This window comes from Petromyzon marinus, chromosome 16 (genome assembly GCF_048934315.1).
Source record: "Petromyzon marinus isolate PM22_M1 ecotype Great Lakes invasive population chromosome 16, UKy_Petmar_22M1.pri1.0, whole genome shotgun sequence".
In the NCBI taxonomy this organism is placed as follows: Eukaryota; Metazoa; Chordata; class Hyperoartia; order Petromyzontiformes; family Petromyzontidae; genus Petromyzon; species Petromyzon marinus.
The window spans coordinates 2,130,258-2,153,383 of record NC_133682.1 but is presented as its reverse complement, the minus strand read 5'-3'; the positions used below and the strand labels follow the sequence as shown (position 1 = coordinate 2,153,383).

The 23,126-nt window shown below is 54.0% G+C and overlaps 1 protein-coding gene across 1 annotated transcript in view; it reads left to right on the top strand.

Annotated features, from left to right (window-relative positions):
* Positions 1-1,183: 1,183 nt before the first annotated feature.
* FHDC1 (FH2 domain containing 1) overlaps positions 1,184-23,126 on the top strand; it is a 39,549-nt gene continuing 17,606 nt past the window's right edge. The window contains exons 1-6 of the mRNA XM_032955572.2: positions 1,184-1,400; positions 8,078-8,684; positions 13,388-13,449; positions 15,106-15,211; positions 15,965-16,050; positions 22,421-22,521. Of these exons, the coding sequence (XP_032811463.2) occupies positions 8,277-8,684; positions 13,388-13,449; positions 15,106-15,211; positions 15,965-16,050; positions 22,421-22,521 (763 nt within the window). The 5' untranslated portion in view covers positions 1,184-1,400; positions 8,078-8,276. The remainder of the gene's footprint in view (positions 1,401-8,077; positions 8,685-13,387; positions 13,450-15,105; positions 15,212-15,964; positions 16,051-22,420; positions 22,522-23,126) is intronic.

Below are 23,126 nucleotides of genomic sequence, written 5' to 3'. Positions count from 1 at the left end.
GGGGCCGTGAAGAGAATCGAACTTCGGTCACCAGGTTCGTAGCGCAGGGTCGCGAACCAATGTCTCACCGCTCCACGTATCCAAGGCAACGAGTAATGAACGGTGTCCATGTGAATATGCAGGGCAATATATTTATAGATACCCCGCTAAATCGGAGACAGAGTAAACAATGCTATTTTAGAGCCCCCACATGTCTCCCATCAACCTCAACAGACGTATTAGACCATTAACAATAATAACGATGCAGCCACCGCTTTCGCGATATTAATTCGCCCGTTGAGAAGAGAGGACAGTAATGGGGTGATTATAAATCAGTGGGGTGTCTATAAACAGATCACCACGGAAATTGCCGCAGCAGTTGTAAAGGCGCAGCTCCTGCGAAATCCTTGCTCGCTCCACTGCTGGTGGAAGTTCCTTCACCGGCGGTCGCTTTAGAAAGCCCCTTTAGACGAGAGGACCAAGTTCGAGGCTGTTTTGGTCCACTCTCACACTGGCATAATAATAATAATAATGATGAGAAGAGGTGGCAGCAACTACCCACACTTTACACCATCGCTACAACTGCCGCGAAGAGAGACGTCTCGGGTATAAAAGTCCCGGCGTTCTCGCTGCATTTTTACATCGCCGTGGCGGAGTTCCTCCCAGCAACGATTGTCAAGATAACTCTTCGTAAAGATAACTCTTTGTAAACATAATCCGTCTCGAGCAAAATCTCCTTCTCGTCTGCAAGGTTTTGGCTGCTGGGTGGAACGGGGCCGTGCGGGCTGACTCGTTATCAGCAGCAGCAGCAGATGCTGTCTGGCCAGCTGGTTCCACCGTGCAAACACAACACACTCCTCTCTGCTTCTGAGAAACGGATTTACCGAAGCAAGGGAGATTGTCAGAATTAATGCATGGACGGGGGGGGGGCTCTGGTATGGGGAGGGGGGAAGACCCGCGAGCTGCTGCTGCCTTCAATCCAGAAACAAGGGGGGGGGTAGATGTAGGATGATGCGGGGCGTCCCGCGGGTGGGAGGGAGAGCAATAGATGGGTTATGTTAGGGTAGGGATAAAAGAGGGATAGTGGGTGGAGGGGCAGGAGGAGGGATAGGGGTGGAGGGGGCGGCGTAGGGGTGGAGGGGGAGGAGGAGGGATAGGGGTGGAGGGGGAGGCGTAGGGGTGGAGGGGGAGGAGGAGCTCACAGAAGGCGAGGTTCAGACCTGCCTGGGATCATAATTGTCGAGAACGAGCGTCGCGAGGCCACGGTGCGGCCTCCTCCGTGCTATGAAGTAGGGCCATTGCCCGGAACGTCGCCTCATATATATTTGTTTGCATTTGGAGGCGGTGTTATTGACGAAGGTGTTGAGTTGACGGCCTGCCGCGTCACTCAACTCCGCATCAAGCGAGTCGACGCGTGAACCGTGAGTCCGTCTGTGCGCGTGTGCATGACTCAAAGTGCACCTAGGATGGCACACACCGCCACTTAGTCGGCGAATGGCGGTTGTTGTTGTTGCTGTTGTTGTTGCTGCTGCTGCTGCATGATTCATAATTGCGGGGAGCGGTAGTGCAGTGGCGGTCTCTCGCGCGTGGCATTTGAAGAGCGACTGACAAAGTATTCTAACTGTGCTCAATTTGGCAATCCATTCGATAGCGCCTGGAGTTACTGCGCGTGCAATGTACTGGTAGGTCGACTCAGCCTCACATGAGCACCTGGTGCCTGGTGTAAACATCGCCACGGGAGAGACAAAGGCGGTCGGGCGTGGTGCTGACCACCCACCCCCTCGTGTGCCGTGCCAACCTTCATAGGTGCTCGCAAACAGCACTTGCCTCAACCGTCGGTTACAGGCTACACGGGGGATCTTTGTCTTCGAACGATCAGCGAAGGGACGTGTAGAAAAATGACATTGTTTCATACTCCTCCTCTCCAACGTATCCCCGCATTCAGCAAACCACCCTGGATAGCGAGGTGAAGTTAGATCAAATGACTCTTCTGCGACCTCTAAGTCGCGGGGAGGCCCTCATCCAGCAGTGGATAATCCGTGTAGACTGGAGCGTGATCGCGAGCGCACTACGCCACGAACCCGGCGAGCTGCGATGCTTTTCCTTTTCCCGCGCACGGCAAACATCTCTGGGCCTCCCCTAGGTCGGCTCGGCATAAAAAAAACGATGACCCTGGTGCGATGTGTAAACATCGCCACTGGGGAGACAAAGGCGGTCGGGTGTCGCGCTTGCCACAGAACCCCCTTGGCGTTAAAAGATGCTCGCTAACAGCGCTTGCCCCCACTCCTCTCGTTTTTTGGTCGCCTGTGGTGGGACGCGGCGATGAAGCCGTAAGTCCCAGGCAATTAAACAATCTCGAGTCCAGACAAACAACAAGAACAACAAAGTCCCCACCTCGAATCTGGCATTCTTCTCGACTCGAGACCCCCTGCGCGCGGCGGCCGCGGCGTTCCCCTCGCCCCCGCCGACGCAGCCGCTCTCGCAATGCACGGGGCGACAACGCGACACGGAGCCAGCCTCCCAAAGCCCCTTCCCCGCTATCTCTCGCCTCTGAGTTGCCTCGGCGGATTTCGCGAGGAATCTCGTCCCGTGGAGCTATCCAGTCAGATTGGTCGCGCACAGTGCGAAGTGCTCACGATTTGCGTGCGCGCGCTGCGCGTTGTCTTCACGGCCGAGAGGAGCGGTGATGCAGCGCCGCCAGGGGAGTTCCATCTGAACGGAGAGTTCAGATGGAATTCATCTGAACAGAGAGTTCAGATGGAAATCATCTGAACGGAGAGTTCAGATGGAACTCATCTGAACGGAGAGTTCAAATGGAACTAATCTGAACGGAGTGTTCAGATGGAACTCATCTGAACGGAGTGTTCAGATGCAACTAATCTGAACAGAGTGTTCAGATGGAACTCATCTGAACGGAGAGTTCAGATGGAACTCATCTGAACGGAGAGTTCAGATGGAATTCGTTTGAACGGAGAGTTCAGATGGAACTCGTCTGAACAGAGAATTTCGATGGAACTCATTTGAACGGAGAGTTCAGATGGAACTCATCTGAACGGTGAGTTCAGATGGAACTCGTTTGAACGGGGAGTTCAGATGGAACTCGTCTGAACGGAGGGTTCAGATGGAACTCATCTGAACGGAGTGTTCAGATGGAACTCATCTGAACGGAGAGTTCAGATGGAACTCATCTGAACGGAGAGTTCAGATGGAACTCATCTGAACGGTGAGTTCAGATGGAACTCGTCTGAACGGAGAGTTCAGATGGAACTCGTCTGAACGGAGAGTTCAGATGGAACTAATCTGAACGGAGAGTTCAGATGGAACTCGTCTGAACAGAGAGTTCAGATGGAACTCGTCTGAACGGAGAGTTCAGATGAAACTGCTTTTTGTGTGTTTAGTTTGGTGTCCTTACCCCGCACCTCCGATTAGCACAGTTGGCTATGTACGGTGCGAAAGAAGTTGAACATACACACGTAAAACCATGGGAATCCCTGCTCTGATATGCGGGATAGAAGATGTTTGATGCGGGATGGAAGTTGCTTTACCATGTGCGGGCTGTCGCAGGAACCTCTCGATGTCCCTATAGTTGTGCTGATAATGTACATTCGTGTTGTGCGTTTGTGTACCTGGCGCGATGTGTAAACGTCGCCACTGGCGAGACAAAGGCGGTCGGGCGTGGTGCTGGAACGTACACAATGTCACGCTCAATGCGTTAACATCACGCCGCGCTGCTGGATTAAGGACTCCCCTCGCCACGTCGGTCATGAGGGTTGTTTGAACCATTCTTCACCTTTCCGGCCAATGCGGGTTGGTGATGGGACTGGATTGTGGGGAAGGGTGCACCAGACACCGGTTCAGGTGTCGCTCTTGAGCCACTGATGCTCGCCGTCGTAGCTGGGAGTCGAACACAGGGGGTCACCGGGTTCATAGCGCGGTGCGTGCCAACCACTGCGCCTCCACTCTCCCACCATGCACCAGCCGTCACAACATTGGGGGAGATTCATTAAATTCGCCGAAGCGTTCGGTAACGACAGACGCGCAAGCGGTCCCATTGTGCGAAAAAGAAAGTACCGACATTCTAAAGACAAAGATCCCCCCTATAGCCTTTACCAGACTGTTGGGGCAAGTGCTGTGAGCGAGCACCTATGAAGGCCGGCGCGGCACACGCCCGGCCGCCTTTGTCTCCCCAGTGGCAATGTTTAGACATCGCACCAGGCACTCATTTGAAGCTGAGTCGACCGAGCGGGAGGCCCAGGACCGGTTCAGGTAATCGTCACCAGTGTTGGTGGCCGTGCAAGGGAATCGAACTCGGGTGGCCGGGTTCGTAGCGCAGCGTAGCGCTAACCGCTCCCCTACCGCTCCCTACACATTCACTCTGCAGCGCCTCGTACGCGCGCAGCAGCAGCAGCAGACGACCCAGTCGGGCATCAATGGTCGCGGTCAGATGTCCGGCGACGCGGCTCGGTGAGCGGCCAGACTTGTCGAGACTCGACCATCGCGGCGGACTTTGTCATTTCGGCGATGGCGTGTGAAAGTGTGAAACGAAACGCGAGTCGACCGCTTTGCGAGGTCCTTTCAAAGGGAGCGAGAGACAAAAAAACGACTTTTGAGCCGCTGATGTACAAATGCGTGCCGCTGTGAGACGACTACCCCGAGGGGTACTGGCGCTTTGCGCTTGTCCCTCTAGGGGTCAGCCTGCAAGTCACAATGATTACTGAAGTTGGTTTGCCACCTACAGATGCGGGCACGGGTTCATTCTGACCGGAAGAAACTGCGAACTTATTGTGTTGAATATCGGCCACGCACCTACAGGAACGCCCCGTGTACGATCCTTTGACGTACGTCGAAATAATGGTGAATGGGGTTCTAGAAACGTCTCAAATCTGTTCTTATTGCTCCACATGTATTTATTTATTTTAAAGTTGAAAACTGTTTTATTTTTTAATGAAACAAAATCCAGATAGCAATCTTAAAATGTCTACGAAGATTAATTCACCCCGTCCGTGGGACTGCCTGTTGCCGGATGCTTTATTATAAATCGCTCACCTGCTACTGACAACACTGCTAGTGACAACTCAGAATAATGATGAAACAACGCAATGCGAATTATAAAATAGGAACAACAATCATTTACAGCCCTTTGTCAATGCATTCCTGGATGAAGGTTCCCCCAGGCTGCATCGGCAATGGGGGTTGTTTAACCATACTTCCCCACTCTGGTCAGTGCGGCTTGTGAGTGCGGGGGGGGGGGGGGTGAGCCGTGGGTGGGATTCTAACCGAAGCGTGCTGTCGGGTTTACGTCGCAGCGCGCTAACCGCTGCACCACCGCTGCCCCCTCCGGCAAAACTGAATCCACGGCGCTGTAATTGTAATCGAGTCCGCGTCGCGTGCGTTACCGCGCAGATCGAATTGTGGCCCAAGTCGCCTCTGGGTGTTTTCTGGGACAAAAGGGGCCTCTACGGTGGGGGCGAGTTGGGGGGGGGAGTACCTGGGGTGGTGGTGGTGGGGGGGGGCTTCTTCATGTGCGTCAGGAGATCGCGTTGTACACAAAGGCTAGAGAGAGGGGGGGGGGGGGGGCACCGTGACCCGCCACGGTAAACATCGCTTTTGTTCCATCGCTCGCGCGCAACACGAGGAGCGAGCACGCGCGGCAGCAACAGGAACCCCGCGGTGCTCCGTTGTGGCCTTTGCACGGCCGCCACCACCGCCACGTCCAATGCCAATCTCACGACTGCAGTCGACGATACGATGAGAGTCGTTTACAGGCCTCTGTCGACGCTGGACGCTGGCAACGGGAGGCATCTCCGCGCCGCGTCGATCGCGCGCGGGCCGTTTGAACATCCATCAACAGCTGCGGGTTGGTGACCAAGGGAGCCGTTCAGATGTCACTCGCTACTGATGGTAGCCGCGGCGGGTATTGGACCCTGGGCCACCGCCGCCGTGTTCATACTGCAGCGCGTGAAGCCACCGTGTCACCCCTCTCCAGCCTGAGTGCCACCAATGCCCTTGAGCTAGGACGGCCGAAATTTCAATGTTGTACTTTTTAGAAGTGTTCTCCAGCGTGGGAATGTTTGGACAAGTTTCGCACTGTGTGTATTTGTATTCTTGTGGGAATAATCTGGAGAACCCGGAGGAAGGGGGGGGGGGAACCCCACCGCTGAAACGAGGGTGGCACCACCCCTGGTCACACCTCTCAGCCACACGCCTACACCACCTAGCAAGCCCTGGTGGTCGCTCATCCAAGTGCTCAGCCAACGCGATCGCATTCTGTCCACGTAACGTAGATCATCATCATAATCATCATCATCAGCCATGACCAATGCACTGCTGGATGAAGGCCCTCTCGAAGCCGGGGTTCGAACAGAGCCGGCCGGTTCCCCTGGCACGGCCATGCATTGTGCATCTTGCAGAATTGTCACTCGGCTGTCTCATTCGGGGCTCCGCGGTGTCGTCCTCCCATGGTATCGGACAGACTTCCATCCCCCGCGAGGGGGTGAACATCGTTCACGGTGTCGCCTTACTTCGCCAGCCGCCTACACGCACAACCTCACGCACTCGGATCAACCAGAGTCGCGAATCACAATCCGCTCCACCGCGAGTCCGTCAGCCGTCGTTGCTCAATGAAGGCGCCCCGTCGTCAATTGACCTCCGCGAGACTCCCATCGACGCCTGCCACGCCACGGGGTTTGGAGGTGTGGACTGGACTCAGTCTGTGAGCCCACAGAGCAGACGTTTCACTCGCGGGCAGCCCTTGAGGTGGCAGTACTTTCAGTGGTTGCAATACCTTAGCGTGGCTGACAACAGTGAGGCGTGCGATGGCCCATTTGAAACGAGTTGGGGTTCACCAAGTGTATATTTCTAGCCATGTGAATAAGCACATCGGTACGACAAAAGTTTTTGCTACCTTAGGTGGTACCAATGTCTGCTCTGGCCCGTGGATTAATTTGGCGGTGTTGGGACCCGCTGGTTTAGGGTGTGGAGGCGCTGCGTGCCGGTGCGTGTGTTTGTGTGCAGATACATAACTACAAACTCACATTGTAGTCGGTGTATGTGTGTGCACTTCGCCTTCTTCTTGCATGGCTGATGTAGATGTAGAGAAATAACTACTGTCTCACATTGTCGTCGGTAGGCTAACAGCACTTGCCTCCAACAGTTCCTATGCCTACTAGGGACGGGGAATCTTTGTCTTTGTCCGCGAGTGGCAGGTGTCAACGTGCGGAAATGTGCACACGCTTGTGAGTTGCGGGCACGCGAAAAGGACAGTTGTAGAGATGCGTAGGAGCGCGCAGATGATGATATCCACACCTGTGTACACGTACAACCTTTGTGCCCATCCACTGCTGGATGGGTGACTTCACCACGCTGGTCAGTGCGGATCGGTGAAGGCAGAGGAGCATACAAAGTAGGTGCATAGAAGTGCAGTACAACAATTGATTTTCCTGCACTGGCCCTCTATTATTGCCCACAAAATAGCACGGCCACCTCGCCTGTAACAACCGGCCATGCGTGGTGATCGCCCATCGCGGCTCTTTCTTTCAGGCTCAACCGCTGCTTAGCGTCCAAAACTTGACGAGATTGCGAGCATTCCGGGCGATTTGGTCATAGGCGCCCACTTGTGTAGGCCCCCGTGAAAGAGTGACACCATAAATACGCAGACGCACACAGACGCACACAGATGCACACAGACACACACAGACGCAAACAGACACACACAGACGCAAACAGACACACACAGACGCACACAGACACACACAGACGCACACAGACACACACAGACACACACAGACACACACAGACGCACACAGACACACACAGACGCACACAGACACACACAGACGCACACAGACACACACAGACGCACACAGACACACACAGACGCAAACAGACGCACACAGACGCACACAGACACACACAGACGCACACAGACACACACAGACGCACACAGACACACACAGACGCACACAGACACACACAGACGCACACAGACACACACAGACGCACGCCTCGAGGCTGCGCTCGTCACGCGCCGTCGGCCAGGGCCGCTGCGGCTCGCAGTTTAAACCTCGGAGCTCAGCTTCTGCCGTTCTTTGCCTCGCAGGTGGACAAGCGGAGACCTGGCCTCGCCGCTGCGATGATACCCCCTGCTCTCGCTGACCCCGCGACGGACGGCCGCCGCCCCCATCCGACGCGCGGCCGCTGGTAGCTCTCTCTGGCTGCGAGAAGTCCCCGAGGGAATCTACGTTTCGTGCGACACGACAACCTGCACGACGGAGGGTGGCCGATTCCCCAAATCGACGATGCTCAACATGGATGTGCAGAGCAACGGACGCGCGCTTCTCCCCAACGCCCCGAGCGGATACGCTGCTCCGCCGGCACCGCCGCCTCCTCCTCCTCCGCCTCCTCCGCCGCCACCGCCGCCCCTTCCCCCGTCGCTGGGCTTCACGGGAGTCACGTCGGAGGGCGACGGCCGGGCCGGCGGCGTGGACGCCAGCAAGAAGAAGATGCGCAAGTTCTTCTGGAACGTCATCCCCAAGGAACGCATCGAGGGCAAAACGAACCTATGGACCATGGGGGGTCGCAGCGACTCGATCGAGCTCGACACTCGGCGCATGGAGGAGCTCTTCTCCAGCGCGGACGCCGAGATCCGGACGGGGGCGGCCCTTGGCCTCGTGAAATCCCACAGCGCGGCGCGGTTGGCTAAGGAGGTGAGTGCTTTTGGCTGCTGTGCGTAGATGTCGAGCGAGTGCGCAGGCGGTGCAACTGCACCGGGGGGGGGGGGGCGGGGGGGGTGCCCACGTGGGCCGGAGGGGCCCAGATGCCGAGGTAAGAAGGTTGGACAGGAGGCCCCCCCCCCCCCCCCAGGGCCCATGGCAGCCACGTGACACCACTGCTCACACGTGATCACACCAGTGTCTGGTGGTGAGATCAGGGATTCGTTTTAGCTGGGTCGGTCTAGGTAAGCACCCTGAAAAGAATTCCTCATCTGGCACACCACATCCAGTATACCTATTGCTGTGGCTACTTATCACATGCCTACTCAAATCTTTCGGTATTATCACGGTTGGTGAGCAAAGACCCCAAGCGAACAAGATGCCAGTAACACTACTTTTGAGAATATAATAGATGAGAGTAAATATGTTTATTAACTAGAACATCATGATAAAAACTAGGAATTCCAAAGTGTAGCGGTGTGAGGAATGAAGCAGCAAGAGAAGTGCTTTGACCTCAGCGTGGTGGTTGACCTCAGCGTAGTGGTTGACCTCAGCGTGGTGGTTGACCTCAGCGGGGTGGTTGACCTCAGCGTGGTGGTTGACCTCAGCGTGGTGGTTGAGACGAAACGGTCGCTCGAGCAAACCGAGTCGTCAAATTGACGAGTGACGTTCACGAGCACAGTGAGCACAGGAGCAGCGATAGAAGAGCGATAGGGAAGCGACAGGCTTCCGGTGAGTGATTGACAGGAGCAAGTCTGTGAGTGCTGGATCATCAACCAACCTGATTGTGCCGGTGAGCCTGAGAATATTCAGTCGGAAATGAAGCCCAATGGAAACACCCCCCCCCCCCAACACCTCCCCAACGCCTCCCCACTCAAGCGTCTGCGCAGTGAAAACAAAATACAAACAAAGCAAAAAAAGCCCCAACACGTCGCCGTGAAGTTTGCACAGCGCAACTTTCCATAGAAACGCGCGGGCCGCATGACTCGAGCGGGGGGGGGGGGGGTCGGAAGGTCAGGAGGCTCCGCTCAGTCAGCGCTCGCTGGCTGGCGGGAGCTGCGTTGCGTGTATAGGGGGCGGTGGCAGGTGGAGGGTGAAGCGTTTGTGGGGGGCACGGGGAGGTGGGGTGAGACTCGGGAGTCCACCGAGGGAAGGTCACGCGTACGCTCCACGCGACCAGGCTGGCCTCCTACCCGCCCCACCGTGCCTCTCCTCTCGGCCAAACATCCCTGTGTCACGCCCAAGCCGCAACGTCGGAGCGCTTCTCTGCCCCGTTGTCGTCTGCCCTGATCTGCATCGTTAAAAAAATAATAAGGAAAAACGACAATAATAATTCTGTAATGTCAGACGTAGCTCCGCGTGGTTCGCTTCCCGCGGGCTGCTCTCTCGCACTCCGGGGTCGCTGCACTCGTCGTGCCGGAGATACGACTGGCCCCCGCTCACGCTCGAGCTTGCTGAACTTCTGATATCTGACACGGTCAGATGGAGGAGCATCCCCCGGATGGTACCAGCCTACGAACTATAAGTTGCACCACTTGGAGGTGTGGATAAGCATGTAGTTGGAGGGAACAATTTCTACACCCTCCCCAGTTCTCTACCCACCCCCACGCCGCCCCCCCTACACTCCCAACCCGTGTCGCCTTGCGACGACGCCAGCGCGTGAGTGATGACACAGGAACCCGTTGCCGCTCATGCTCAGTGGCCCGTGATTCATCAGGGCAGTGGCTCCGCTCGCTCGCTCGCTCGCCCAGTGATAAAATCAGGGCGGCACCGAGCAAAAGTGGCTCAACTTAAAACAGTGACCCCCGTAAAATCCTTCAGAACGTTAACACAGCTCTTGCCCTACCCATTGGTAGTGTGCGGGGCTTATGCCCAGGCTTGGCTTATGCCCAGGCTTGGTAGAATTATAGTTAAGAGGTTTCTATCAAATGTAATGGGCGTTCAGGCTGTGACACCTGGTCTGGATAGGCTGGCCATGTGTGTGGTCAGGTATTTGCTGACCAAGGGCGAGGTGTAGCCATGTATTTGCTGGCCCAGGTAATGGCGTGGCCAGGTAAGTGCTGGTCCAGGTGATACCAGGTATATGCTGATCTAGGTACAGGTGTGGTTAAGGTATATGTTGGCCCAAGTAATGGTATGGTCAGATATATGTCGATTTAGGTAATGGTGTGGCCAAGTTACAGGTCAAGCCAGCTATGTCTTAGGCAAAGCACAGGTTATACCAGGAATGTATAGATCCAGATAATTGCGACGCTGCTTCATAAAAGACGACTTATCGTTCAGCGTCGCGTCCGTGTTACGTAAATCAAACAAGCGTCAAATCAGATGTTGCTAAGAGAGCCGGCATCTGAAGTCGAGTGCAGTATGGGTTGGATCATAACACTGCTTCCTTGGCAGATAAGACGAGCTTGCCTGGAGAAAGGCAACGGGTGTGAGAAGGAGATGATGTCTGGTTTCCCACGATTTCGTAACGAGGCTGATGGTTATAGAAAGAAGCTCTCATCCAGCAGTGGGTTCTACATAGAGGTCATCAGGAAAACGCTGGGCTCTGCATGTACTGTACATATTTAGACAAGAGTCCAAAATTATATTTCGCAAAGGAGACCTGGGTGCAAAGAAAAGTATGGGACAGTGCATGCCCCGTCTGTAGGTTAGTTGTCTTAACGTTTATTTTATTCACCTTGGCCAATTGCGCTATCCCACGCTATGAAATCTCCATGCTCCATGTTTACATAACACACATGTAACAAAAAATATAGTCACAAAGTGCGGGTGGTAATATAGGGTAAACCCTTTCCGCCTCCACACTTGTTGAGATTTTTAATAATCTAAATTGAAAAACTCATCTTTGTCTAACTGCTTTTTGTGTTTAGTTTGTCCCCCCCCCTTACCTCCGATTAGCACGGTTGGCTACGTGCGGTGCAAAAGAAGTTCAACAAAATAAAAAGATCCCCCGTGTAGCCTTAACAGACTGCAGGGGCAAGTGGTGTTAGCGAGCACCTATGAAGGCCGGAACGGTACACGAGGGGGTGGGCGGCCAGCAACCACGCCCGACCGCCTTTGTCTCCCCAGTGGCGATGTTTACACACCGCACCAGGTACTCATTTGAGGCTGCGTTGACCTAGGGGAGGAGGCCCAGGATCGGTTCAGATAATCGTCACTGGTGTTGGCCGTGAGCGGGAATCGAACCCGGGTCGCTAGGTTCATAGCGCAGCGTAGCGCTAACCGCTAACACTACAGCTTGTTAGCTACGTGCGGTGCAAAAGAAGTTCAACGTATACACACACACGCGCACACGCAGCGCGTTACGAAACGGCCACGTTTGATGATCCCCGTGGGTTATTCATTTAACCGAGAGGCCCTTGCTGGCGGGCAAGAAAATCAATAATACGCGGCCACACTCACAAGGGCAGCCACGGATGGATGGGGAAGAGCGGTGATGGTGGGGGCCCAGGAGCTGTGGGAGTTGAGGGGGGGGGGTCCATCAGACGGCGTAGACTCGCTAGAGGCGATGGCTTCTGCGGTCTCCTTGTCGGGCGGACGCGGACAGAACGCCTCCTGTCGTGGTGTGGGTGTCGCGTCCTGGAATCTTCGTCACGAGGCGGTGGTCGGAACGCCGATTGATTTTTGGATTTTCCCTGACCCAAAGCGACACGCGTGGAAATCCGATAACAGCTGTTCCGCAACAATCACCACCGGCACCCCTACCTACCGGCCCACGCTCTTTAACCTCCCGGTCTAGAGGCAGTTCACCTCTGGGGTTTTTTTTTTTGGTTCCGATGGCAGCAGGTTTGGCTGACGCCACTTGAAGCCTGAGCGGGTGGGCTGACGATGTGGCGGTGAGCAGGTTCGCTATTGTGAACCGACGGTCATCGTTCATCACCGCTTTACGAACATCGCGATCAACATTGTTATAGATCATCATCATCATTAGCATCATCATCACAATGAGTGCCGTCATCGATCATCATTATTAGCATCACCAAATCATCATCATCATCACCACCATCATCCTCGTCGCCATCGATCATCAAATGAGCATCATTATCATCACCACTTTGTTACCACGACCATCATCATTATCATCATTTGCATGATCACAACATCACCATCAATCACTTGCACCTCCGATGAGGTACAGTTGGCTATGTAGGTGCGAAAGACGTTAAACATACATACACTTCATAATCACCGTCATCATGTCACCATTATCATGGTGTATGTTGAACTTCTTTTGCACCGTATGTAGAAAACCATGCTCATTGGAGGTGCGGGGGAAGGACAACAAGCTAAACACAAAAAGCAGTTCAAAAGAAATTAGTTTTCAATCTAGATTCAAAATTGCATTATCAGCACATGACCACCACCATAATCACCATCATCATTACAAGGTTGATGTTTATCACTTTGTCAGTCAGCAGCAGTTGTCCTCTGAATTGACCACACTCACACCGTCTCCCGCGGTGTGAGTGTGGGATCTCCACCACAGGCTCTGGACCGCAAGCGGAAATGAGCACTGCCACACACTCATTTGAGCTTGAAAACGCTCTGACTTTTATTTTACCGTTAACCCTCTTTATTCTGGGGCGGTTGGGCGGGATGGAAGGATTTAGGTTGTGATCCCCTTCCGTGAATTGGGATCAACTCCTAACCCCCCCCCCATCCCCTCGTGCGTGTGTGCATCTTGTTTTATATAGGAAAGCCTCCTTGACTCCAAGCGCAGCATGAATGTTGGAATTTTTCTCAAGCAATTCAAAGGGTGAGTTCGATTGTTACCGAGCGCATTATTCATTGAACGCTTTCCCCTCTTTCCTTTTCTTTTTGTAAACGAACGAGCGCTTTAATGAGTCACGGAAACGGCAGCGCGCATGGCTAGACACGTTAAACATTTATTGGCTTGCGACTCCACAGCAGCCGGTAAGGGGTTCGTGCTAATTCACCTTGAGTGTCCACACTCACTCAAACAAAGACGAAGATCTCCCACGTACAGCCTTAACAGACTGTAGGGGCAAGTGCTGTTAGCGGGCACCTATGAAGGCCGGCAAGGTACACGAGGGGGTGGGTCGCCAGCACCACGCCCGACCGCCTTTGTCTGCCCAGTGGCGATGTTTACACACCGCACCAGGTACTCATTTGAGTCTGCGTCGACCTAGGGGAGGAGGCCCAGGACCGGTTAAGATAATGGTCACTTGGTGTTGGCCGTGAGCGGGAATCGAACCCGGCTCACCGGGTTCGTAGCGGAGCGCGCTAACCACTACACCGCCACTCCCCACTCACTCCACACACTCCATATTTGGTGTTTGAACAAATTAACACCTATATTCTTGGTTCTTTCGGTAAAGTCACGTAGAAGGGAAACAATAAAATAATAAAAATATCATATAAGTGACTTTACCGAAAGAACCAAGAATATGAATCCCTGCAGTCACGAAAGCTTTAAATCAAAATCTTAACACCTGTTTCATTGCCAGAAAGGGTAAAACCTATTCTTATTTTAATAGTATGGAATAATGTTTGCCGTAACATTTTCTTGTGGATATACATTTCTTTATTGATTTATTTCATTGTCTAACAAGCGCCCGGTACCAAAGCAGAAACCGTAGCAAGGTTGAGGGGGGCATAGAAACCCCCGCGGGGAGCAACATCCCAAACTCAGTGCTCCTCTGGGTTTTAGGAGAGGGGAGAAAATAGTGCTCACTGCCCCAGCCAGGTGGGGATTACGAGCCGGAGCGTCGGGTGGGGGGTGGAGGCAACGGAAGATGAACAGAAGTAAGGGGGTAGAAGACGGGGGTGGTGGGGGGGGGATCTTGTGGATCATTTAAACAAATCCTGTCATGAGCAGTGACACGCGCACGCAATTAACTCCTCTAAACGCACTGCAGCCTCTCGTTTCACCGGCTGCATCACCATGCGGTTGTGTAAATCTCTCACCGTCAGTCCTGGCTCACATCCTCAGTGTCTCCTTACTGTTTGTCCTCCCAATCACCTCCGCATCATCTCACCACCACCATCTCCGCATCATCTCACCACCACCTCCCATTTGCATCTCCATCATCTCACCACCACCTCCCATTTACATCTCCATCATCTCACCACCACCTCCTGATCACTTATCCACATCTCCCAACCATCTTATCACCAACTATGGCTCTTCATCAACTCTCCCCAATTCTTTCCACTATTTCCCAAACAATTCCTAACCATCCTCCCACCGCCTACACATTCTCTCCACACCTCCTCAACCCACTCACCATCTCCGCCCTCCTCCCCCACCCACACCTCACAATGAAGATGTTTGATGTTTCTCCACTAACCGCGCCCTTCCCCATCGAGCTCACTGACCGCCCCGATCCGACACTGTAGATGAAATAAGCACAACAACAATTAATTCGAACCCGACTCTTTGACCACTCAGGACCCTGGGCCATGACGTGATCCAGGACATCCTGGAGTGCCGGAGCAAGGACTACGGAGCGGAGAGGCTCGGGGAGCTGCTCAAACTCCTGCCGCAGGCGGACGAGGTAAGGGTGCGGTGACGGACGCCCTGAGGGTGGGTGGTGTTAGGGGGCAACAGGGGGGGTGTCACATATAATACTCAGCTAATCTTCCCGTGTTTACTAAAAAAATAATCCACAGGTCCTTGTCATTCCACTTAAGAGGGGAGCCAGGACCGGTTCAGATATCACTCACAGTGCACTAACCACTGCGCCACCGCTCCACCACCTCTTTTACTGTCCATTCACCAATATCCCCCAATTCAAGTACTTTGCTGGCTAGTTCTCATGATAAATGTGTCTCCGTGTTCTCCACGTGTCCCCGTGTGTCTCAGCACGCCTGTGTTCCATTGTCCCCATGTGTCTCCACGTCTCCGCGTGGATGGGGCTGTCCCGCTGCTGTCCCCATGTCCCCGTTGCGTCTGCGTGGACCGGTTTCCAGGTTGTCCCTGTGTGTTCTCTTACGTCCCAAATGCCCGGGGCTTCAAATATTTCACTGAATATTTCCCAGCTCGGTGGCAGACTGGGAATAGCCGCAGCCATAGCGAGAGGCGAACTGGATGCGGTGTGCTGGGCGCAGACATATGATAAAGAGCTGTAAGGCTCAGTGGGCCTAACCTGGTGGAATATAATAAATAGTTTAGTTTTATTTTCGAGGTCGTCTTCCTGGGGCCGTGTGGCCGCTGTATCTCACTCGTCAATGTGTCCCCCCCCCCCTTCAACACCTCCCCGCCACCCCCACCCCACCACGTGCGCGCTCCCCGATGTTGCTGGGCACAGCTGAGTCAGCTGAAGCAGTTTCGCGGAGACAGGAGTCGGCTGCCGGCTCCCGACGCCTTCATGCTGCTGTTGATCGAAGTGCCCTGGTAAGTGGAGGCCCTCCCCTCCTCATTCCATAGACTGAACCGGGCGCGGTGGCACGCGCTTCTGCGGCCCGCAACTTTGGGGGGGGTGGTCCAAGGGTTTGCGGATTGTACCGATACAATTTGTTGGGTGACAGGAAGAGAGTACAGCAAGCGGGTTCGTGAAACCTTTGAGCGTTCTCCCTGCCCCGTGGTTGGGTTTTCTGCGGGTACTCTGGTTTCCTCTGAGGCGTCATCTTCTCAAGGGATTCTCAGGCACAGGGTAGTACACTGCCAGCTGCAGAAGCGCCACGTGGATATTTACTCCGTCTCGCATCACGACATTGAAAGCACGACTGGAATATAATTGGGAAACAACCAAGGACCTAAGAAACATAAGAAACAACACCGTGAATAGGGTTCAGTGTTTGTTGGCAACTAGTTAGAGGTACTGGCTGTGGGATAGAATGCAGTAGCCTGCAATTATGCTTTTAAACTACAGTCTTCGGCGATAAGCTGCCTGCCTTGTTTAATGTACAATTGCCAGATGATGGGTGGGTAATTGTCACCAAATAAAATGGAGAAAAGTGTTCCTTTGGGATATGAGAGGCGCGGCGCTTTGTCCTGGATTCGTTTATGGGAACGCGAGGTCATTTTACGTTCCGATTAGCGGCTTTATTCCTTTTATTCGGTTGAACTTTGAGTTTCGGTTTCCATTCTACAAACATTGTTCACCTGCAAAGTGGGGTGTATTTTTCACACGAAGATGCGGTGTGGTCGGCACTGACCCTCAGTCAGCCTTGCGGTGTTTTTTTTTCATTTTAAGCTGAGTCGACCCCAGGGAAGCACAGACCTAAGTCACACATCGATTGCTACTGGAATCCAGCCCAGTTTCAGTGAATGGTGGCCTGAGCCAACACACACTCACACACTGACTCAGACTGCAAATAAATCTCCTGTGGAGTTTATCCTCAGAGCTTTAATGTGCCAAGTGTTGTTAGCGAGCACCTGCTAAGGCTGAAAAGACACACAAGGCGTGTGATGTTCACACACCACATCACTCATGCTTTGAGGCTGAGCTGACCTAGGGGAGACCTAGTACAGGTAGCCTGGGTCAACCATTGTCCCTGGTGATCGCAGAGCCACTTGTCGCATGGGTCTCACGCGAACGCAGCGCGGCGGTGTTCAATAACGGCGAACTGAATAGGTCGGCCGTCCTTTGGGAGCCCCATGTGGGTGCGTGCGTGCGTGTTCACGCGCACGCAGGGGCGTGCGTGTTCACGCGCACGTAGGGGCGTGCGTGCGTGTACGGTTCGAGCGTCACGCTCATTCACTGCGTCTCCCATTCACGCTCCGTGTGCCACTGTCACCGACGATGATGAATAGAGTCGGGGCACTGAGAGCCTCTCTCTCTCTCCCACCCTCTCTCCTAACTCAAGCGGGAGCTCGCGTCTCCCACGACCGCCATCCTCAGGCGTCACTTGGCCGCTCCTAGCAGCAGCAGCCCCACCACCCCTGACCCCCACCCCCCCCACCACCCTATCCAGAGGCGAGGGCTTGTTGGCAAACAGAAGGGTGACGTTCCGCTGGCGCTTGCGTCACATTTTAGACCGAGCATAAAGCGCGTGACGCAATTTAGCGGGGGGGGGGGGGGGGTGCTCCCGTCACGAGGCGCCGCTCGGATTCAGGGGTCCTCACAAAGCGGAGCTCACGTGATGGGTTCTCTCGTGGCGCCGCGGGTCACGACGCTCGCTCGCTCGCCCGTGCCTTCCACGGTGCCCACGTGCGCACCGTTGGTTCATTAGCGAGCGCGTGGAAGGAGGATGCTGGGCCAACAAAGGGGGGGGGGGGGGGGACGAGCTGGCGCCGAACGCGAGAACGTTTCTCGTTCGTCTTGCTCGTGGGCTGAGACAATCTGGTCGGACGTGTGACACGCCGCGGATGTGGTGAGGCTATTGACGCGCTGTCCTCTATGCGTTGCGTAACGCCGGGAAGGTGCGGCGGATATTATAGTTTCTGTTTCGTTTCTTTGAATCGCGAGGTTCATATCCTTCCATCGTAATGGTTCTCTTATTCAAGGCGCTTGCTCTGAGCCTGTGGTACAAACTCCAACTTTGCTAATGCGAGGGCGAGTCTATCCATAGGACAACCACTGCGGACTTCTCCACAGAGTCGTATTTCGTTTTATCCACCCCGGAGGCATGATGGGCCGAGTGAAACACCGAACCGGGGTTTGAACTTGCAACGTTACAATTGCGAGCCGCTCGCTCTGCCGCCGAGCCACCGGGCCTGGCCATTCACGGCAAAGTCTCCTGTCGCTTAGTGAAGACGAGCGGTGGGGGGTGGCAGCCACGGAGGACGTCCGTCGACAAGATGTATAGACGGAGCACCCACGCAGGCGCCAGGCGGCTCGTCACATCGCGCCAGAATATGGCTGATCACGATGAGTTACTAGGTTTGGGAATGATGGACTCTTTTTAATAGCCTGTTCTCTACGGCAGAAAGTGGCATGGCTTACAAAGTGACACTGACCTCTGCGTCCTCAGTCCAGAGTGGGATTAGCGTGGCATCTGAGTTTTTGAAGTGGCCAGGCACGGGAGATGTCTATGCCGTGACCTCCACGCGTATGGGGGTCATGATCAGCGCTTTAATGCGTTGCGAAGGCGCTCGGTGACAAGTAGCTGACCCCGTTAACTCGTCACCGCCACTTTCGCAAAACACGGCGAGGTGTAAACAGGTGTCACACCCCTGTTGTGTGCGCGGGTCACGCATGTAAACACGCGTGTGTGCATGTGTTCGTAAGTCATGTCCTGTAAATGTGTGTATATGAAGGGCAGACAAATAGTCTATGGGAACACGACATTGTCAAATAATAAACATTTGCACAATCGCTCAACATATTTTGTCTCCCCAGCCCAGGAGGTCAGCAACCAAAAAGCCAAGAAGAGCCATTTTCATTTTTTTTTCGAATTCGGTAAAACCAATAACTCAGTTTATCGAGAGCCGCAATGCACGTGGCGAACGCGAGACGGTGGTCCTTGATAAATAAACGCCACGAAGCAGTTTCTCAAAGAGCCGCAGGGTTGCCCCGGCCACGTGGGGCGAGAACAAGCACAGCAACGTGAAGTGCCTGCCCCGCTTTCCCAAACGCCTCTGACCGCCCTTTGCGGCCGGAAACGCCGGCACGTCCGTCCACCCGTTGGCGTGCTGGTGCCGTCACTTACGACAGCCAAATAAATTAGGTCGTACAATTAATTTTTCGACGTTGTCCGGCAGGGTCAGCTTCAGCACGTTCCATTGTTGAGCTGCACCGCGCGACAACAGCCTGTCCCTCCTGCCTTCACCAACCCGACCGAGCATCGTGGCAGAGTATCGTCAAATTATACCCCCCCCCCTCCCTGCCATATCCAGCAGTGGAGTGACAGGTTGGCTGCACTCGTGCACGTCTTGATTTTGGGAGAGGCCAGTCGGTCGAAACATCGTTTTCTTCTTCTTCTTCTTCTTGGCGCAGGAACCAGCAATCGCGTCTTCACTGCAAAGTATTTAATGGTGCAATGATTCTGCGAGAAAAAAAATCACAAACCGATCTCCGCTGTGTGCACCGCAATACATGGGAGGAGCGCTCGTTGGGGACACGTTCACGCATCGCACCGTGAACCTGAACGACCTGCGTCTCGGTGCCCAGCCACGGCAAACCAAGAGTGGTGCGGTGCAATCCGAACCAGTCCTGGGACCCACTCCCTCCCTCTCTCCCTTCACCACGCTGCCCGATGTGGTGAAGTATGGTGAAGTTGTCCCCCCCCCCCCCCGTGCCAAGATCAAAATGGCATGGGAAGGAGATGGATTGACCCCGGCTTGTAAATTGTGTACACTGATTATACGCACACGATAATTATACACACACACACACATACTGATTATACATACACACACGTGCTTAGTTTGAATGCGATTATCTAAGCACCGATCCAGTGCTGGCGCGTTGTCTCTGCTCGCCCAGACAACAGGACGATAGCCTGCACTGATCGCGAAGAGGGTTTACTTTCAGCATGCATGGGCTCGCCGTGTGTGTTAGCGTGTGCACGTCCGAATGTGTGCATGTGTATCCGTGGCTGTGGGGAGCACAGCACTTGCCCCAACAGTCTGTTAAGGCTATAGGGGAATATTTTTCTCCGTGGAGAACGGTCGTACAAGGGTTAGCGCGCAGCGCTAAGGACCCGGTGACCCTGGGTTGATTCCCACTCAAGACCAACACCGGCGACAATTATCCGAACCGATTCTGAGCCTCCCCTAGGTTAACTCAGCCTCAAATGAGTAACTGCTGCGGTGTGTAAATATTGCCACTCGGGGGACAAAGCCGGCCAGGCGTGGTGGTGGCCACCCACTGCTCCGCGTTCCACACCGGCCTTCAGAGGTGCTCGCTAACAGCACTTTCCCCAACAGTCTGTTATGTCTATACGGGGGGGTCTTTGTATTTATCTTTGTTCGTGTCTATCCCTGCATGCCTTACGCTGTTTTCACTCCTGGGGGACCCCATGGTTACAGGCGTAGTCGGGGACGCGCTCCTGCCACGTGCATCCAAAGACAAAGATCCCCCATACAGTATAGCCTTAACAGACTGCAGGGGCAAGTGCCACGTGCACCCACACACGGTCCCACACGCGCCATCCCTCCTCGCAGGAACCCAACAGCGGCGTGCTCGTGACGACCATGATTTGGGGTTGCGTCCCATTAAGATGAAATCAAATGTAAAGTGCAGAAGCTGTCCCCACCGCAAGAGCGGCTTGGCCTCGTCTCGTCACCGCTGTTAATGTCGATGGCAGGTCGAGTCACTGCACGTCGTGCGTGCCCAATGAGGTGGAGGCGTTGCCGCGGTTAACGAGTGGTATCGAGTAGAGATGGAGCTCGTGAACGTTTGCATTTAAGGGTGTAGTAAAATTGAGTGTCTGTAAGGTATTTGAGGAACACTTTTGTAATTTTCGATGTCGTTGTTTTCATAACGTAATGAAAATAGTGGCCGCACTTTTGTGTCAAATAATAATGACGTTATATAACTTCATAACATTTAATAACGCGTATTTTCACGTAATTAATTTGATACTGTTAATGATTGGGTTGAACGACACGCAAAAGCATGCTCACAGACAGCAGCGAGGCATGACTCCCACCGCATGTATAGTACTGTACAACACGCACCTTTGCGTGTTGTTAGATCTCTGTAGTTGGTGGTCTAGACAAGGCTGAGAGCATTGCACGTGCAATGCGCCCATCGCGTGACCTGCACGCAAGGCCGATGCACGGCAGCGGGGCCTCTGCTGTGCGCCAAGTGGTGGCCTCTGGTCGCGTCCAGCCCTCGCGGCGCTCCCCTCGTTTGTGACGAGGTTCGTGATGAGGTTTGCGATGAGGTTGATTATGAGGTTTGCGATGAGGTGTGCGATGAGGTTCGCGATGAGGTTTGTGATGAGGTTTTTCTCACCATTTACAGAAAGCGTTGGATTGGAATATATATATATATATTTTTTTCTCCATTTGGTTGATGATTACTTTTTTTCTTTCCCAAAACGGTGTTTCTTCTCTGCGTGCCATTACATTCAGCGCCTAACTTAAACCCAGGTCTCCCTTTGCAACAACAATAAAAAAGGCATCCCTGGTCTCAGTGAGCTCTCAATAAACTTAAAAATATATTTTTTAAATGTACAAACACAGGCGAATAAAAGCCGTGGTCGTGAACACGATGCCGTCGATCTCTCCACGTCGGAGTGTCTCCCCTGGGTGGCGTTTAGCTCCGGCGTCGGTGGTCCAAAGCCATTTTTGGTGAAAATTCCAAAAAACTGAACGAAGCCGCTATTGTGATGGGCGGCACGCACGGCGCGCGGCACTCATTAACCTACACGAATTTTAAACGTCACCAGCTCTGTTGACAACGCTGCGTGTGATGGTTTGCACGCTGTTCTGCCAATGCAGAGGTCCGTCGGTCTGCTTCGATTTCCCGGCACGGCAGTTTTGTATAATGAGCTATTATCTTAAATGCCAACATCCCCCTCTCCCCCTCCATTGCTGCATACGTCCATCCAGCAATGCGAATGACGACACCCACAGCGAAACTGATTGACAGGTCACACGTGGTGGTGGTGGGGTAAAGTGTGGGTACTTCCACCTCTTCCAAGCCGTCTGGCCAGCGTGGAAGAGGAAGCCAAAACACCTTTTTGTAAATGCGCCGGCTTCCACAGCTTCCCTTTTTGGTGCATTCCCTTCCGCCAGCAGCGGCGCTGCACCTTTGCCGCTGCCGCCGATGAAGCAATGTCGTTGTGTGCGCCGGTGTTCTGATCGAGCTGCTCTTGCGCGTCTTCTGTGTTGTGCCTCTCTCTCCCCACCCCCCGTCCTCGTGCTGCAGCTACGAGCTGAGGCTGCAGCTCATGGTCCTCAAGGAGGAATTCCACCCCACAGTGGCCTCGGCACGCGACGGAATCCGCGTGGTGCGCCAGGCGGTCACGGGTACGGAGCCTCTCTCTCTCTCTCCCCGCTTCCTACTCGAGATGTTAACTACCTCGCCTGGTATACACGAGGTCGGGTTCGATCCCGACCCTGACGCCTGCTGTATATTTGGAGTTTGTGTGTCTCTCTCCCTGTGGTCGTGTGGATTTTTATCTGGGTCCTCCGGTTTTTCCCTCCACATTTACAATGAAAGTCATGCGTTTAGAGTATTCGGCTGCTATAAATCTCCACGTGATGACAAGCCACTTCGTTGAGCTATCATTTATAATAACCAGGTCGCTTCTGAAAATAAGAATTATATAGCTCAGTGCGCCCTTACCTTGTAAAATAAAATAAAAACTGTTCGTTTATCGCTTTAGTTTGTTATGCTGGCGTGCAGCAACGCGCATCACCGTCATCGCTGACCCTACCCACCCGAGCGACGCCGCGCTCCGCTTTCTTTTGACACGCGGGGAGAATCATTGTCTCCTCGGGTTTTTTTGTTGTTGTGTTCTTTAAAAACTCTCTTTTTTTTTACACTTCGCCTTTGAAGTTAAGCGCGTGGGGGATGTGCGGGCGAGCGGGCGGGCGGGCGAGCGGGCGAGCGGGGTAGCTCCGGTATCAGC